The sequence below is a fragment of the Notechis scutatus genome, chromosome 8, assembly GCF_049901735.1.
Source record: "Notechis scutatus isolate UNSWTSFEM ecotype Mainland chromosome 8, rNotScu1.2, whole genome shotgun sequence".
Taxonomy (NCBI): Eukaryota; Metazoa; Chordata; class Lepidosauria; order Squamata; family Elapidae; genus Notechis; species Notechis scutatus.
Window position 1 is genome coordinate 26718097 of NC_142016.1, and position 16284 is coordinate 26734380.

A 16284-nucleotide genomic window follows, 5' to 3' on the forward strand; every position below is an offset into this window, starting at 1 on the left:
TGGTGTATCTAATCACCCAATATTCTCTTCCGTCCTCTTCCATTCTGTTCCTTATTTTCTATTCTGTTCCGTTCCCTTCTAATTTCTTACTCTACTCTATTCTAATTTTTATTTTATTATTTCTTATCCTGTTCTATTCTAATTTCTACTCTACTCTACACCCGCCCCTGTTCTACGTCCTGTCCTGTCCCCTGCGGTCAATCCATTCTCCTGGCCTGAGAAACCGAAATCTTGGTTTCCGCTGCCCTACGAAAGCAGCTTCCAGCCCCCCTTCCCTTCCTGCTTCCCTTCGCAGAAGTCCGGCTGCAGGGACTCCCCGCCCCAACCCCCAAAACACCCACAATCCAGGAAAGACCAGGCTAAATTTATCCCCCCCCCATTGCACAAAGCGGAGGAGGAGGAGGAGGAGGAGGAGGAGGAGGAGGAGGAGGAGGAGGCCCTGGGGAAGTTTTCGAGAAGGGCTGAATTTCGAAGATTGCTCAAGCCAAATCGGAGCCTGAGCCCTCCGGCCGAAAAAGCCACTCTGCCCCCTCAGCGTCCCGCTGCCCCCTTGGATGTTTTCTAAGAACTACAAAACCCATCTCCCCACCCCACCCTGTGAAGGGTCAGGGAGGGGGGGCCTGCACCCCCCTCCCCTCAAGGACCTCAGCTGGAGACCCTCAGTGGCCGAAACCTGGCCTGGTTGGTGGTTTGTTGGCTCTTCTTCTTGGGTCCAGGGTGGGAGTCGCCAGGCCCCCCTTGAGGGTCCCGACTCCCAAGTCCCGCTCAGAAGAGGAAGAGCGAGAAAACGAGGCGCAAAGGGATACAAAGGGAAAGAAAGGAAAACAAAAACATACATAGAAAGAACGATTTCCATTCTTCCCCTCCTCCTCCATTCTCTCTCTTTTCCTCCTCCTCCTCCTTTTTCTCTTTTCCTCTTCTCTTTTCTTCTTTTCCTCCTCCTTTTCTTTTCTTGTTCCTTCTCTTTTTCGTCTTCCTCCCCTTCTGTTTCTCTTTTTTCTTTCCTTCTCTTTCTCTTTCCTCCCCCTCCTCTTCTTTTTTCTCTTTTCCTTTTCTCTTTCCTTCTTTTTCCTCCTCCTCATCCTTTTTCTCTTTTCCTCTTCTCTTTCCTTCTTTTTCCTCCTCCTTTTCTCGTTCCCCCTTTTTCGTCCTCCTCCCCTTCTGTTTCTCTTTTCCTCTTCTCCTTCCTTCTTTTTCCTCCCCCTCCTCCTCTTTTTCTCTTTTCCTCTTCTCCTTCCTTCTTTTTCTCCTTTTCTTTCTCGTTCCCCCTTTTTCATCCTCCTCCCCTTCTGTTTCTCTTTTCCTCTTCTCCTTCCTTCTTTTTCCTCCCCCTCCTCCTCTTTTTTCTCTTTTCCTCTTCTCCTTCCTTCTTTTCCTCCTCCTCCTAGCAGCAACTTGCTCCTGCCCCCCCCCGGCCCACTCTGCCAGGGTCCGGCTGCTGCCAAGCTGGATGCCAGTCCTGGGCCGCCTCTCGTCAAGCAGCAGCTGCATCATCTCTCCAGCTGTTTGCTTTGGAGAGCTGGGCTGCCCCTCCTCCCCTGACCCACTTTCTGAATTCCTCGAAGGGCTGGGAGGCAGCCGGGCTGACGCAGGACAGCTTGGCCGGCTGGTCTCCATCTCCCACCCCTCTCACCCTGCTCCAGGGCCCGTGGCCAGCCCAGCCGGCCTTGGCACACAGCCTGTCAGACTGGCAGGACGTGGTGCTAATTCCTGTCCACCAGCGGGTCAGCCTCAAGGCCGGAATGTGGAAACGGAAGATCCCTGCGGATAAGGCCCGAGGGGAAGGGGGCTTTCTGGGGGGCTCAGGCAGCCCCCCTGCAAGGACAGCCAGGGGGCTGAGTCCCCTCTTTGCAGGAAGTCCTCACCTTACAGCTACAACTGAGCCCCCCAATTTCTAGGCTCCAAGGAACGGTGTCTCATTTTTATGACCTGTTTTGGCCACAGGTGTTCAGCCAATCACTGCCGTTCTTAAGTGGATCACTGCAGCTGGAAAGGGAATCGGCTTCCCCTGTCATGAAGGTTGCAAAAGGGGATCGTGGGACCCTCCAACCGTCATAAGTACGAGCCAGTTGCCGGCTGCCCCAATTTGGATCATGTAACCACGGGGATACTGCGACGGAGGCAAAAGTGTGAAAAACAATCATAAGCCCCCCTTTTTCAGGGCCGTTGTAACTTTGAATGGTCACTAAATGAAACATTAGACTGCCTATAAGCAGGGATCTTCAACCTTAGCAACTTTAAGCCTGGAGGACTTCAACTCCCAGGATTCCCCAGCCAGCTGGCTGGGGAATTCTGGGAGTTGAAGTCCTCCAGGCTTAAAGTTTTGCTGGCTGGGGAATTCTGGGAGTTGAAGTCCTCCAGGCTTAAAGTTTTGCTGGCTGGGGAATTCTGGGAGTTGAAGTCCGCCAAGCTTAAAGTGGCCAAGGTTGGAGACCCCTGGCCTATAGCTCAGCTGGCTCTGCCTGCAATGGCCGATCACCTTTGCCCAGCCCCTCCTCCTGCCCCCCACAGCCTTCTCCATCCCTCTTGGCATTTTCTTGCACCATTTCAGCCCCTCTGGGTGCTTTCCCACCAGGACCCTCTTCCTGCCACCCACTGCCCCTTCACCGATGGTCCTCAACATACGAACCTCAACATACGAACCTTAGCAACCGAAGTTACCCTACCACTGAGAAAAAGTGAGTTATGTCCGGTCTTCACGGTTACGATGACAGCTGAAGCCTCCCGGGATTTTGCCATTCCTGTCTTCCCCCCAGTCACCTTCGGACCAGCAAAACCAACGGGGGGATTCGTTTAAACAACCGTGCGGCTCACTTAACAACCACAACAGCGCTTAACAACCGTGGCAAAACAAGATTGCCAAACTGGGCACGGTTCCAGGTAACAGATAACCAGAGTTGGAAGGGACCTTGTAGGTCATCTAGTCCCACTCCCTGCCCAAGCGGAAGACCCTACACCATTTCTGACAGATGCCAGTCCAGTCTCTTCTTGAAGGTCTCAAGGGATGAAGCTCCCACAACTTCTGAAGGCAACTTCTGTTCCATGGGTTGGTTGTTCTCCCTGTCAGAAAGTTTCTCTTTATTTCCAGGTTGAATCTCTCTCCTTCTTCAGTTTCCATCCATTCTTCCTTCTCTGGCCTTCAGGTGCCTTGGAGAATAGCTTGACCCCCTCCTCCTCTCTGGGGGCAGCCCCTCAAATGTTGGAAGGCTGCTCTCCTGTCTCCCCTGGTCCTTCTCTTCCGTAGACCAGCCAGGCCCAGTTCCCGTAACCATCCATAGTATGTTTTCGCCTCCAGTCACTCTCCCTTGCTCTCTCTCCCTCTCTTTCTCTCCTTTCTTTCTTTCTTTCTCTCCTTCCTTCCTCTCCCTCTTTTTCTTTCCTTTTCTTTCTCTCCCTCTCCCTTCACATATTGGAAGGCTGCTCTCCTACCTCCCCTGGTCCTTCTCTCCACTCGACTAGCCAGGTGCAACCGTTCATTGTATGTTTCAGCCTCCAGTCCCCTCATCCTCCTGGTTGCTCTTCTCTGCCCTCTTTCCGGAGTCTCAACCTCCTTTTTATAGGGTGGTGACTAAAACTGGCTGCAGGACTCTAGGTGTGGCCTTACGAAGGCTCCCCTCTAACAAGCCTCTAACCCGGCTCAGCGGTGGAAATTCTGCTTCCAGGTGCGGCTGTGGAGTGGAAGGCTACCTGTGGGAGGCTCAGAGGCCCCTGCAACAGCCCCCCACCCCCATAGCGCTGCAGTGTTCCCCACCCTTTCCGTCTGGGCAGTTCACATATTTTCCAACCTGTGATGCAAGTGGCCTTTGTGGTTGCAAGAGGCGCACACACACACACACACACACACCCCAACACATCCGCTGCTGGGTGCGAAAACAGGTTCCTCTTGAGGGCTGGGAACGTGTTACGGGGGCCTCACCAGACCTGTTCATGGGAGGCAGAGACACGGTTGCAATGGATACCCCCCTTCACACCCACACACCCACCACCCCTTCCTTCTGTAGGAAGTTAGCCCCCATCCCTCTCCTAGGATATATTTAAAAAGGCAGAATATTTCCCCTAAAAAGAGAAGTGGAAACTCAGAAACAGAAGCTCACCCCACCCCCACCTTTGTTAAAGGCCTGGGCCAATCTATTCTACATAACAAAGGCCTCTACACATCTTACCACCTGGCCTGGGAAGATTGCATCAGCCAGCACTCAGGTGAAGCCACGCGGTCCAGCTAAGACCCCGCCCCCCGGGAGTCTGGCAGCCAATGGGATGCAGTTCTTACACAGGGACAGGAAACACTAAGGTGGGGCCCCAACGAAGGGTCTCTCAGTGTTTCTTCCCTTCTTTCCCTCCACCCAACATCCTCAAGCCTGTGATCGTCCTTCTCTCTTTGGAGCTCCGAGCCACGTGGTCCTGCTGTCCACCATTAAACCACCTTTCCAAGCAGCCTCCATGTTTCCAGTGTCTTTTTCCCCACTTGGAACTGAACCCAGAAGGTCAATTCTTCCAACCGTTCCTCTCCAGCACACCACCTCTCCCCTCCCCCATTCCCCTCCCCCCCCCAGTTGGGATGACGGTTGTCCTGTGTCTGGGCCACCCACCCCCCCTCGACTCCGCTTCCTGTGTCATAACCGGAAGGCCCCCCGGAAAGGCTCCGTCTGCCCTAAACTCCGGTTTGCAGGAGGAGGAAACGCCGGTTCCAGCTCTGAAGTCGCAGCAGCCTCTGGCCAACTCAGACTTTACCACAAGCGAGGAAATCCCCGCTGTGTTTGCGTCTCCTTTGGAATAGAACGGACGACTGAGCCCAAAAGGTCTGCTGCTGAGAGTGAGACGGTCGCTAAGGGAGCTGTTTTGCCCCGTTTTACGACCTCCCTTACCCCAGTAGTTCAGCGAATCCCTGCAGTTGTTAAACGGGACAAGCGGTTCTTGAGTGAATCCGGCTTCCTGGTGGGCTTCACTTTTGCGACCTTTCCCATGGAAGGTCGCAAAAGGGGGAATCATGTGACTCCGGGACGTTGCAACCATCGTAAATCTGAGTCGGTTGCCAAGCGCCCCAATTTTGATGACTTCACCATGAGGTTGTCTACAACAGTCGTAAGTGTGAAAAACGGTCGTAGGTCACTTTTTTCAATGTTGCAACTTTGGTCCTTAAATGAACGGTTGTAAGTCAACGTGTATAGGTTCTCCTGCTCAAGCAGGGGGTTGGACTGGAAGGCCTCTAAGGACCCCTTCCAACCCTATTTTTCTATGTTCTGAATCCAGGAAAACGGAGGTTCCACATCCAGAGGCCAAGAAATGGCTCCCAAGTCAGGAGATCCATCCGTCAGTCAATTCTTCTGCAAGGTTGCCAAACCAGGCCCATCCTAGCTCTGGATCTCGTTTTTCTCTCGTCAGGCTAACTCTTTATCGTCTCCGCCACTAATCACCGAGAATACCACAATGCGACGGATTAAGTCAATGCATTAAACCACAAATAGCAGCCTGCAAGCCACAGTAGGGTGTCACACACCAAGCCAAGAGCCGAGCAACCCCATTGTGGCTGGGTGTGATGTGTGACCTCAGCCACACACGCACACGCACACACACAGAGATCCCCCCTGTGCCCAAGACTTTCTCTTTTGAAAGGATGGGGCAGAGAGGGGGCAGAGAGTGGGGTGGGGGCTCTGAAGGACGCCTTCAGCGGAGACACCAGAGCAAACTCTAGAACAGGGGAGTCCAACCTTGGCACCAGTGAGACAAACTAGAAGAGTTGGAAGGGGCCAACCCCCTGCCTAGGCAGGAAACCCTACACCACTTCAGACAAATGGTTGTCCAATCTCGTCTTTAAAACTTCCAGTGTTGGAGCATTTACAGCTTCTGGAGGCGAGCAGTTCCGCTGGTGAATTGTTCTCACTGTCATGAAATTCCTCCTTAGTTCTGGGTTGCTTCTCTCCTTGGTTAGTTTCCATCCGTTGCTCTTGGTCCTGCCTTCCGGTGCTTTGGATAGGTTGACTTCAGCCCCCAAGGCTGCTTCTGACCTCCCCCCCAAAAGGAACCCCTGAAGGGCTGGATTTGGGAGTCCCACCTGAGCCAGGTGAGGCCTGGGATGCCAAACCAGTTCCTTCCATTAGCATCCTGCCACCCATTTCCAGGTGAATGCCCAAGCCAGCCAGTGCCAACCCTTCCCTTCCCTTCTCTTCCTGGTCTGGCCAGAGTCCCATCCCTGATGCCGCCGTGCTCGTCTTCAAGGCGGAAATGGATTCTTCTCGTTTCCCACCATCCCTCCTACACTCCGTCTGTCTTCAGCATGCTGGGAAATTAGCTCACAGCAGGGTGGAGAAGGCCGCGTTGGCCAATGCGATGCTCGATTTGTATAAATTGTGAAATCCTGTCTTGAAATCCCAGCTGTGTCTCCAGCTAACATCGCGCTGAAATGTAAATGTGACCTGCTTGCTTTGGGCTTATCCTTTTCCTGAGAACCAAAGTAATTGTGGCGTCAATCTACACTGCTCAAAAAAATAAAGGGAACACAAAAATAAGACATCCTAGAACTGAATGAATGAAATATTCTTATTACTTTGTTCATTACATAGTTGAATGTGCTGACAACAAAATCACACAAAAATTATCCATGGAAATCAAATGTAGCAACCCATGGGGGTCTGGATTTGGAGTTACACTCAAAACTAAAGTGGAAAAAAACACTACAGGCTGATCCAACTTTGATGTAATGTCCTTAAAACAAGTCAAAATGAGGCTCAGTAGTGTGTGTGGCCTCCACGTGCCTGTATGACCTCCCTACAACACCTGGCCATGCTCCTGATGAGGTGGCGGATGGTCTCCTGAGGGATCTCCTCCCACACCTGGACTAAAGCATCCCCCAACTCCTGGACAGTCTGTGGTGCAATGTGACCTCGGTGGATGGAGCGAGACATGATGTCCCGGATGTGCTCAATTGGATTCAGGTCTGGGGAACGGGTGGGCCAGTCCATAGCATCAATGCCTCGTCTTGCAGGAACTGCTGACACACTCCAGCCACACGAGGTCTAGCATTGTCGTGCATTAGGAGGAACCCAGGGCCAACCGCACCACCATATGGTCTCACAAGGGGTCTGAGGATCTCATCTCGGTACCTGATGGCAGTCAGGCTACCTCTGGCGAGCACATGGAGGGCTGTGCGGCCCCCTAAAGAAATGCCACCCCACACCATTACTGACCCACTGCCAAACCGGTCATGCTGGAGGATATTGCAGACAGTAGAACGTTCTCCACGGCGTCTCCAGACCCTGTCACGTCTGTCACATGTGCTCAGTGTGAACCTGCTTTTATCTGAGAAGAGCACAGGGCGCCAGTGGTGAATTTGCCAATCTTGGTGTTCTCTGGCAAATGCCAAACGTCCTGCACGGTGTTGGGCTGTAAGCACAACCCCCACCTGTGGACATCGGGCCCTCATACCACCCTCATGGAGTCTGTTTCTGACCGTTTGAGCAGCCACATGCACATTTGTGGCCCGCTGGAGGTCATTTTGCAGGGCTCTGAAAGTGCTCCTCCTGTCCCTCCTTGCACAAAGGCGGAGGTAGCGGTCCTGATGCTGGGTTGCTGCCCTCCTACGGCCTCCTCCACGTCTCCTGATGTACTGGCCTGTCTCCTGGTAGCGCCTCCGTGCTCTGGACACTACGCTGACAGACACAGCAAACCTTCTTGCCACAGCTCACATTGATGTGCCATCCTCATCTCAGCATTTCCCTATCTGGTACCTTCTGGATTTGGGGAGTGGGACTCCCACAATTCTTAGCAATCAGAAGCCAGCCTGGCTGAGAGATTGTGGGAGTTTGGGAGATGCCAGATCGGGACAACTTGGCCTAACTTTGGGGGAGGGGCCCCCCTCAATTTTTGACGACTTTCCACACAGCTGCAAGGAAAGAGATGGGAATTTTGTAGGCCAAGCACACACCCCTCTGGCAAATCTTGGATGGATTTGGGCCAAACCCCGTCTGTTTCCCCACAATAACCATAGAGTAACAGGGTTGGAAGCAGTGGTGGGGTTCAGCCAGTTCGTGCCAGTTCGGGAGAACCAGTTGTTAACTTTGGCTGAGCAGTTTGGTGAACTGGTTGTTGGAAGAAATCATGAGGGCAGAGAATCGGGGGTTCAATTATTTGAATCCCACCACTGGTTGGAAGGGACCTTGGAGGTCTTCTAGTCCAACCCCCTGCTTGAGCAGGAGACCCCATGCCAGGGTGTGTCCAACCTTGGCAACTTTAAGACCTGTGGACTTCAACTCCCAGAATTCCCCCAGTAGCTGGCTGGGGAATTGTGGGAGTTGAAGTCCACAATCTTAAGGTTGGCCACCCCTTCCCTGTGCCATTCCAGACAAAGAGCTGACCGATCTCTTCTCCAAGAGCTCCAGGACGGAAGGGAGGTCCTTCCCCTGGTTCATTGTTCTCACTGTCAGACATTCCTCCCTAATTCTAGGTTGGCTCCCCAAAACTTCCTTCTGCTTGGGGGTCAAAAGCCATCAGTCAGCCTGGGGACAAAGGACTCTCTAGCGTCTTTTCTCGGAAACCTCCAGCGACGGAGCACAGAAAAGAAAACCAAAGGTAGACAAACATCCTCTGTAGGGCTCAAAGGCACCTTCGGGCCTCGTCTGGGTTTTGCCCACCGAGTACTGCAGGACTTGAAAAGCGAAAAAGGAGCACCTGGAACTCAACCGTATCCAGGGCGTGCCCGATTTGTTTACTTGGCAAGCCACAAGGCGCTCTTGCCCAGGAGGTGCCACCTTGGAGGCCCACCCAGCGGGCCAGGAGCCGCAGCCAGGGAAGCCAGCCAACTGGTTCTCCCAGTCCAGGCACCCTAATACGGCTGTTCCTTTTCAGGCACCCTTGTCAGCTGACTCCACTGGGTGCAGGAATGTGTTCGCGCCCCACCCTGCTTTGCCTGGAGAGCTGCTGACGCAGGAGGCATCGGGTGCTTTATTATTGCAGCTCGCAGCTGTTTTATTTGAACTGGGGACGGTGTGACGTGTCTCTTTTTCTCTGCAAGCTGAAGTCTTGGCAGCAACTTAGAAAGATCCTTTTTGCAATTCCTGGCTCACCGAAAACTGGAGTTCCCCAACCCTCAACATTTCTCCATTCCCTTTTAGGGTGCGTCCCTTGCTGGATTCCCTTCCTCCACCTTTTTTTTTTTTTTTTCCCTTCAGGCATCTGATGTGCCCAGGATTGAAATCCCACCTGAATATGACACATGCTCTACTTGACTGAGATTTCTTTCCAAAGTATTCGTGCAAAGTATTAGCGCTGATTTAGTAAGGCTGCACCTGGAATCCTGCATCCTGTTTTGCTTTCCAAATGACCCAAAAAAAGATGTTGAGACATTGGAGAAAATGCAACTGAGATGATTAAAGGCCTGGAGATAAAAAACACAGGAAGAAGGGCTGCAGGATTTGGGTTTGGCCAGCCTGGTACGAAGACGGAGTGGGGGGGGGGGGGACGGACACGATAGCAGCATTCCAGGATCTCAGGGGTTGCCACAAGAAGGAGCGGGTCAACTCATTTCCCAAAGCAGGAGAAGGCAAGACAAGAAAGGACAGGTGGAAACTAAGGAGAAACTTCCTAAGAGTGAGGAGACTTAAACCAGTGGAACAGCTTTGCCTTCAGAAATCGTAGCTTCTCCGTCACTGGAGGTTTCTAAGAAGAGACCGGACAGCTACTTGCCAGAAATGGTACTATAGGTCAAGGTTTCCTGCTTGGGCAGGGGGTTGGACTAGAAGACCTCCCAGGTCCCTTCCAGCTCTTATTCTGTTTGATTGAAGTAGGAAACTATTTCTCAAGACCTCCTTCTGAACAAGCACAGACCACAAGAGCAGACAAGATGTTCGGATCTCAGATTTATTATTAACTGAGGAATGGCTGCACCATTTATCTTTTGGAGATTCGGAGAAGAAATAGCAACGTCTCTTTTTCCAGCAGAGGAAAAAAGCTAGCATTTGGAACCATTTCAAAACTGTAGGACAATCTCGTTTGCTCATAGTTTACACACAAAAATATAGATATTTTATATATATATATATTATTCTGGAATATTTAAAAAAAAAGATAAATACAATATAAAATTCTTTTTGAATAAATAGACTCTATAAATAGTTTGGTTTCGGTTATTGCCTTATTACAAGGTAAACATTTGAGGATTAAAAAAAACCAACAACACCCACCACAAAAATGACATGGAGGTGTGACCAGCATGGACATCGGCTTAGAAACAAAAGGCATCCTTCCTCCCACCTCCTTCCCTCCACCCCAACTGGTCTCCATCAGTGCAAAATGTCTAATTTAACTGAGGTTGAAGCAACAGGGCACCATTTTCCTCGCTGTGGGTCCTGGCCTTTGTGGTCACTAACAAGTTTTATTCCTGACGCCGGCAGAAACATTTGTCCTCTGGTTGGCCAGTCCCAAATCCTCCCCCCCATACGTGGGGCTGGAGGAGCAGAATTCCCAGAAATTCGATTTCATGGAGTTGGAGAGTGGGCGAAGTATTTCCTTGGAGGACCAAGGAAGAAAGTACACGTTCTGGAATTTGTCAATGTGGAGTAGTATGGGAGAACTATCGGACACCCAGTTTGGTTCAGGTCTGAGTTTCCGATGGAACAGGGATGAACAATTTTGGCTCGATTTTGTTTTTGATCAATCCAAGGTGAAGCTTTGTGTGAATTTCACCCCACTGGAGCAAGGAAGTAGTCAATCCGATTCAAATTTTCCAATACGGTACAATTTCACACCTAGGCAGCTGGCAGAGGGATTTGGGAGGAGACGAAGAGTGATAAACAGCCTCCCTCTTGCCCCCAAGGGGATGCAGAATTTTTGGGGTTCAGAGCACCCCAAGGGGGAAACACTGCCGTGATTTCAAAAGCTCCAGAGGGCGTGGCAGGGCGGAGGGATTAAAAAAAAAGATAAAACTCAGCACCTCTCCTTCATTCTCAACCTATTCATGCTGGAGGACTAGATAAGAGGAGAATATTCACAGTATAAAGCATGATTTCAAAAAAAAAAAGATACATTAACAGTTGCCAGAACGTCATCTAAGTCGTATTTCCCTGGACCGGCTTCTGTGGTGTGAGATTCCCCCCACCCCCCCCCGCTTAACAATGGAGGAATTTTTTTCAAAAAGAAATAAAGCTGCTACATACAAGTACACTTCCTTTTCTCCCTGGGACAGTTAATCTTTGGCATAATGCTCAGGTGTTAGATCAGCGCCTGTCACCTGAAGATGGGTGGAGTTCTGGGGGTTGAAGTCCCACCATCTGCAAGTGATGGAAGTTTGCAAACACCCTGTGAGCAGAAAGAGCAAGACAGGTCCTTTGTTTGTTTGCACTTCTCTGCAGACTTTTCCAGGCTGGGGGAGGGGGTGACCCCTAGAAAGGGACCAACCTCCTTACGGTCGGACTTCTTAAGGGAGGGAGGCTGGTCCGCCCCACTGCCCCTCTCAGCACAGCTCAAGCCAGCCAGGGGTTTTACGCAAAACCAGAGAGGAAATCAAGCTGACTCCCCATCTTGGCTTCCTGGCTCCCTGAAAGGTGATTTTTGAGACAGTTCAAAGGCCCAACTTTCTGACTCCCCAAAACACACACATACATACAGCCGTAAGGCACTCGGGGAGGGAGAGGGGGGCAAGGATTTGGCCCACCCCTCGGCATAACTGCTCGATCTGGAGTCCCCCTGCAGACTCCGTTTAAGGCACTAAGTGGGGAAAGGGAAACTGGAATCGGCTGGAACCCCGTTTGCTTTCTGGACACCCCCATTTCCCAGGCCTCTTGAGGGCAGTAAGGCCGGCAGGTGGGAAGCAGAAAAAGCCCCCCAAAAAAGAACAGGCAAGAGGAGGGCTTAAAGAGAAGCCCCCGAAAAGCAGCTGGCATCAGTTCAGGTTGGGGAGGGGAGGACTTTGGGGTCCCCCTCCGAAGGGATCTCATCCAGAGGGCGGCCCCCTCCCTTGCAATCGACAGCAAGCTGGAAGCGTCCCGTCCGGTGCTCAGTCCGAGACCGAAAGCCGGTTGAAGATGGGCAGGCGGTGAGGGTCCCCGCCTGCCCGCCGACGGGGTGCTGGTCGAAACCGGGAGTCGGAGCCGCTGAGGCTGCTGCTGCTGCTGTAGCAGTCGGGGTCCGAGAGCGAGTTGGCGGAGGGGGTCCTGGGCAGGGCCGATGGGGGCGTCCCGGGCGGCCGAGAAATAGTCCCGGTGGCTCTGGAACGCAGGTGCCCCCGCCGGCCAGCTTCCCGCAGCGGCAGGAGCAGCAGCCTCCGGGCGGGGCCGCCAGCAGCGAGTCCCCCGAAGGACGAGACCAGGGCGAGCGGGTCCAGCGTCAGGCGGTCGAAGGGCGACGACAGGAACTCGGCGGCAGAGGCAGGTGGCGGCGGCGACACGGAGGGCGCCCGGGCGAAGGAGGCCGGGTCGGGCAGGCCGGGCAGCGGGGAGGCGCGGCGGGCGGTGGGCACCCCGGAGAAGCTGACGCTCTGGCGGAGGAGCTGCGGGGAGGCGCCGCTGGCCCCGTGGCTGCCGAAGACCTGCGCCTCCTCGGGGAAGTGGATGAAGTGGCAGCGGGAGCCGTAGGGACACTCGCCGTGCAGGTAGAACTTGTGGCAGAGCTCCGTCTTGTACTTGGGGTGGCGGCTGACGGAGCGCAGCTCGCACGAGCCGTGGGCGAACTGGCACTTGGCGCCGTACTTGCAGCGGCCGCTCTCGCTGAAGGTGCGGCACAGCTCCGTCTTGTAGCGGGACGACGGGGTGGGCAGGCCGGGCTGCTTGAGCGGCGGGAAGCCGGGCGGCGGCGGCGGCAGCGGGTGGGCCGCCTTGCCTTCGATCAGGCTGACCGAGCGGTCCGGGCGCAAGGGTGGCGCGGCTGCTCGCCCTTGGGGCTCCAGGGGCTGCGCAGGGGCCACAGCGCCGAGTCCCGCTGCCGGGCAGCGCTGCCTCAGAGGAGCAGGCCGAGAGGCCGCAGGAGAAGCCGGAGGCCGGCGCGTCCAGGTCTTCGCTCAGCGAGAGGTTGAGCAGGTTCTGCGGAGGGGGAAGAAGAGAAGCGGGAGAGGTTAGAGACCGGGCCGAAGGCTCCACATGGCGCAAAGGTCCCACTAATCCCTTGGCAGGAACTGGCAAAGAGCGCGCCCAACTCTTGCGCAACCTTTGCACCTGCGCAGAGCAGAATCTCAACCGCTGCTGGAGAAAAGCGCCCTGGCTGGGGGGGGGGGGGCAGCACCTCAACCCCCCTCGCCAAGCCTCAGGACCCCGAAGGAGGCCTCCTTCCTAAGCCTGGAGCCCCTCCCTTGGGACGATCTGCCGCGCCTGCCCGGCTTGTGACTTCCACCCGTTCTTGTCCAGTGAGACCCCCTGGAACCCCCGGCTGACGGGGAAGCTCAGAAAGAGAAGGCAGTGGGTGAACAAGCAGTGGCTGTAGGTGTGACGTCAGCAGCCTTCGTCTAGCGCAGGTGGGCTGGGCTGCAGTTATTTTTAACCAGAGCCGCGGAGGGGAACAGCTGCTGGGGGCGACTCTAAACCAGAGAGCGGGGGTGGGGGTGGGGGTGGGGGAGGGTGGGGGGTGGGGGGTCACAAAACCTTCCACCTCTGACAGGCACGGCGGCTGCTTGCCAAGGACAGGGCGCCAGATGGCCGAAAACCCTTCCACACGTCTTGTGGAAGGAAGGCAGAACAACTCACACAAGACCCCAGTCGATCTCCCCCGCAAGAAAGATTCTGTGCCCCCCCGCGCCATTTTATGCAGGCTAAAACAATCGCTTTCCACTAAATTTGCTTTTTAACCGAGGGCCAAACTGTTCACAGACACTCCTCAAATAATAAAACTGCAGTCATCGTTCAAAAATCCTGCTTGACAACAAAACCTACTTGCTAGGTGCTTTCCCACCTTACACAAACGTGCACGGGGTGGAAAACACACACACACACACACACACACCCGGGCGATATCCGAGCGAGTGTCGAAACCGAAAACACCTTTTAAGACTAACCAACTTCCTGGAGAAACCTTAAACCTGGTTTAAAGACCTCTAAACCTCAGGTTGCCTGGATTTATTTTGAAGCTGCTTTAGAGAAGCTGCCCGGGTGGGGTTTGCCCCCCTCCGCTCCTTGTGGGGTGCAGTTCGAGGGGAGCCGCCCCCTCCCCAAGCCAAGAATACCCGGATCTGACCGCCGCGAGGCAACTCCCCAAGGCGAAGGCAGCGAAGCCCCCAACACCTCGCAAAAGGGCCGCCCAGACCCCCGTCATTTCTCCCCGCTTGAAGCGACCCCTTCACTGACCCCCGAGCTCTCGCCCCCGATCAACAGGGGACCCCCTCCTCTTTGACAGCAGGCGAGGGAGAAGAGTTGGCCTCTTATTCATGGCATCGGCTGCAATCCCAGATCGCCCGGATCCCTGGATCCCGAAAGGGGGTTTCAGCCCACCCGCCACCCCCGGAAGACGCGGGGCTGGGTGAGGGTCCTGGCTGCCCCCCTCAGCATAAGAAACTGGGCGGGGGGACTCCGTCGGGAGCGGCCTTTTCCGGCCCACCGACTGGGAAAGGCGGCTCGGGGAGGCTGCGAAGTGGGGCCCGTTGTTGCCCCCCGCCCGCCCGCCCCGCGCAGGCTGCGCCCGATCCGCCCGCCAAGCCCCGAGCCGGGGCGGGGAAGAAGCGGCGTCGTCGGCGACGCAACCCCTTGACCTAGAAAAGGAGCCGAGCGGCGCTTCCTGTTTTTCTCCTCTTCTTCGGCCGGGGAGGAAGCGGCTCTTCCGCTCTCTCGGGCCCAGGGAAGGGCGGGGGTCGCTCCACCACCCGCAGGCTGTCCAAGCCCGGAAAATGGCCCACCCGCCCGGCCTTCTTGCCCAGCGCCCGGCTCCCTTGGAGGGAAGCCCCGGCGGCCCCTTCCCCCTACCGGGGTCCGGACCGCCCCCCGCCGGCCCTTACAGGGAAGACTACAAAGCCCGCGATGCCCAGCCAGAAAGGCTTCCGTCCCCGCGCCCCTCCGGGAGCTTTCGGCGGCAGGAGAGCGGCCCCGAGGGGGCTTGCAACGGGGGCCGCCGGGGAGAGGTGCCTCCCCCGCCCATCCCCCAGGCGCCCCCGAGGGTCCGACGGAGCTCCCGGTCGAGATCCAAAGCCGCGCCCAGGAGCCGCGCACACAGCGGCTGCCCCAAGCCGCTCCCCGGCGCCAGAGGCAGGGGCGAGCCGTCGGGGGGCTCGGAGGCGGCCGGCCGCTCACCTGGTAGAGGTTCCGGACGTCCAGCATGGAGCTCATGGCGGCGCCTAGTCGTGCTTCGCTTGCCGAGAGCAGCACCGACGACTGAGGCGCGGCGGCCGGGAGGCGCAGATATACCGGCGGCCCCGCCCCCTGCTCCGCCCCGCTGCCGTGGGGCGCTGCCTCCCCCGGGCGCTCCCTGCGCCGCCTTCCCGGGCTACTTTGCGGGCCTTTCCCGACCAGCAGCTGGAGGGAGGGGAGGCAGCCCTTCGCCTGGGTGGCCGGAGGATTCCGGCCCGGGGCAGAGGGGTGGCCTAGATGACCTCAAGGGGGGGTTTGCTGTCCGACCCAGGTTTGGGAGTACCCCAAAGGCCTCCGGAGGACGAGTGGAAGGAGGGCCGTTTTTTGGGAGCTCCTGGAGGCCTCCCACCAAGCAGCCTACGGGAGTCCTCGACTTATGACCACAACGGAGCCCAAACTAGGCTTAGTGAGTTCTGCCCCATTTTACAACCTTTTCTGCTGCCATTGTTAAATGAATCGCTGCAGTTGTTCAGTAAGCAAGATGGTCACGAAATGAATCCAGCTTCACCACTGACTTTGCTTGTCGCAAAAGGGGATCGCTTGGTTCTGGGACACCGCCACCGCCGTAAGTAGGAGACGGTTGCCAAGCGTCTGGGTTCTGATCTTGGGACGCCTTTGATCAAGGCAAAAAGTTGTCCTGGGGCAGAACAGGTGGCCCCAGAGGGGCAAAGCCACAGGAGAGCCCCCCCCCAGGGCCTGCATCAGGGGCCCCATTCCTGGGGCCCAAGGTTGCTGGAAATGCCAGGGGAGGCCGGGCAGGGGGTCCTTACCCCTGAGACGGGCTAGGACGCAAGAATCGTTTAAAAACGTCTCTTTAAACCACTCTTTCTGGAGGTTTTAAGAAGAGTGGACTTCAACTCCCAGAATCCCCCAGCCGGCATGCTGGTGCAGGGCTCTCCAACCTTGGCCACTTTGAAGACGCGTGGACTGCAAGGAGCGGAGGGAATTGTGGGAGTTGAAGTCCACAAGTCTTCAAGTGGCCAAGGTTGGAGACCCCTGTGCTAGTGAACTTGAAGAGGGATGGACTTCA

At 55.4% G+C, this 16284-nt stretch overlaps 1 protein-coding gene across 1 annotated transcript; it reads right to left on the reverse strand.

Moving 5' to 3' along the window:
• Positions 1-11840: 11840 nt before the first annotated feature.
• On the reverse strand, positions 11841-15248 carry ZFP36 (ZFP36 zinc finger CCCH-type). Its single transcript, XM_026690962.2, is given in 7 exon segments — positions 11841-12173; positions 12175-12207; positions 12209-12256; positions 12258-12852; positions 12855-12902; positions 12905-13007; positions 15198-15248. Coding segments are annotated over 7 exon segments (1050 nt in total). The 5' UTR covers positions 15234-15248; the 3' UTR covers positions 11841-11986.
• Positions 15249-16284: the final 1036 nt, after the last annotated feature.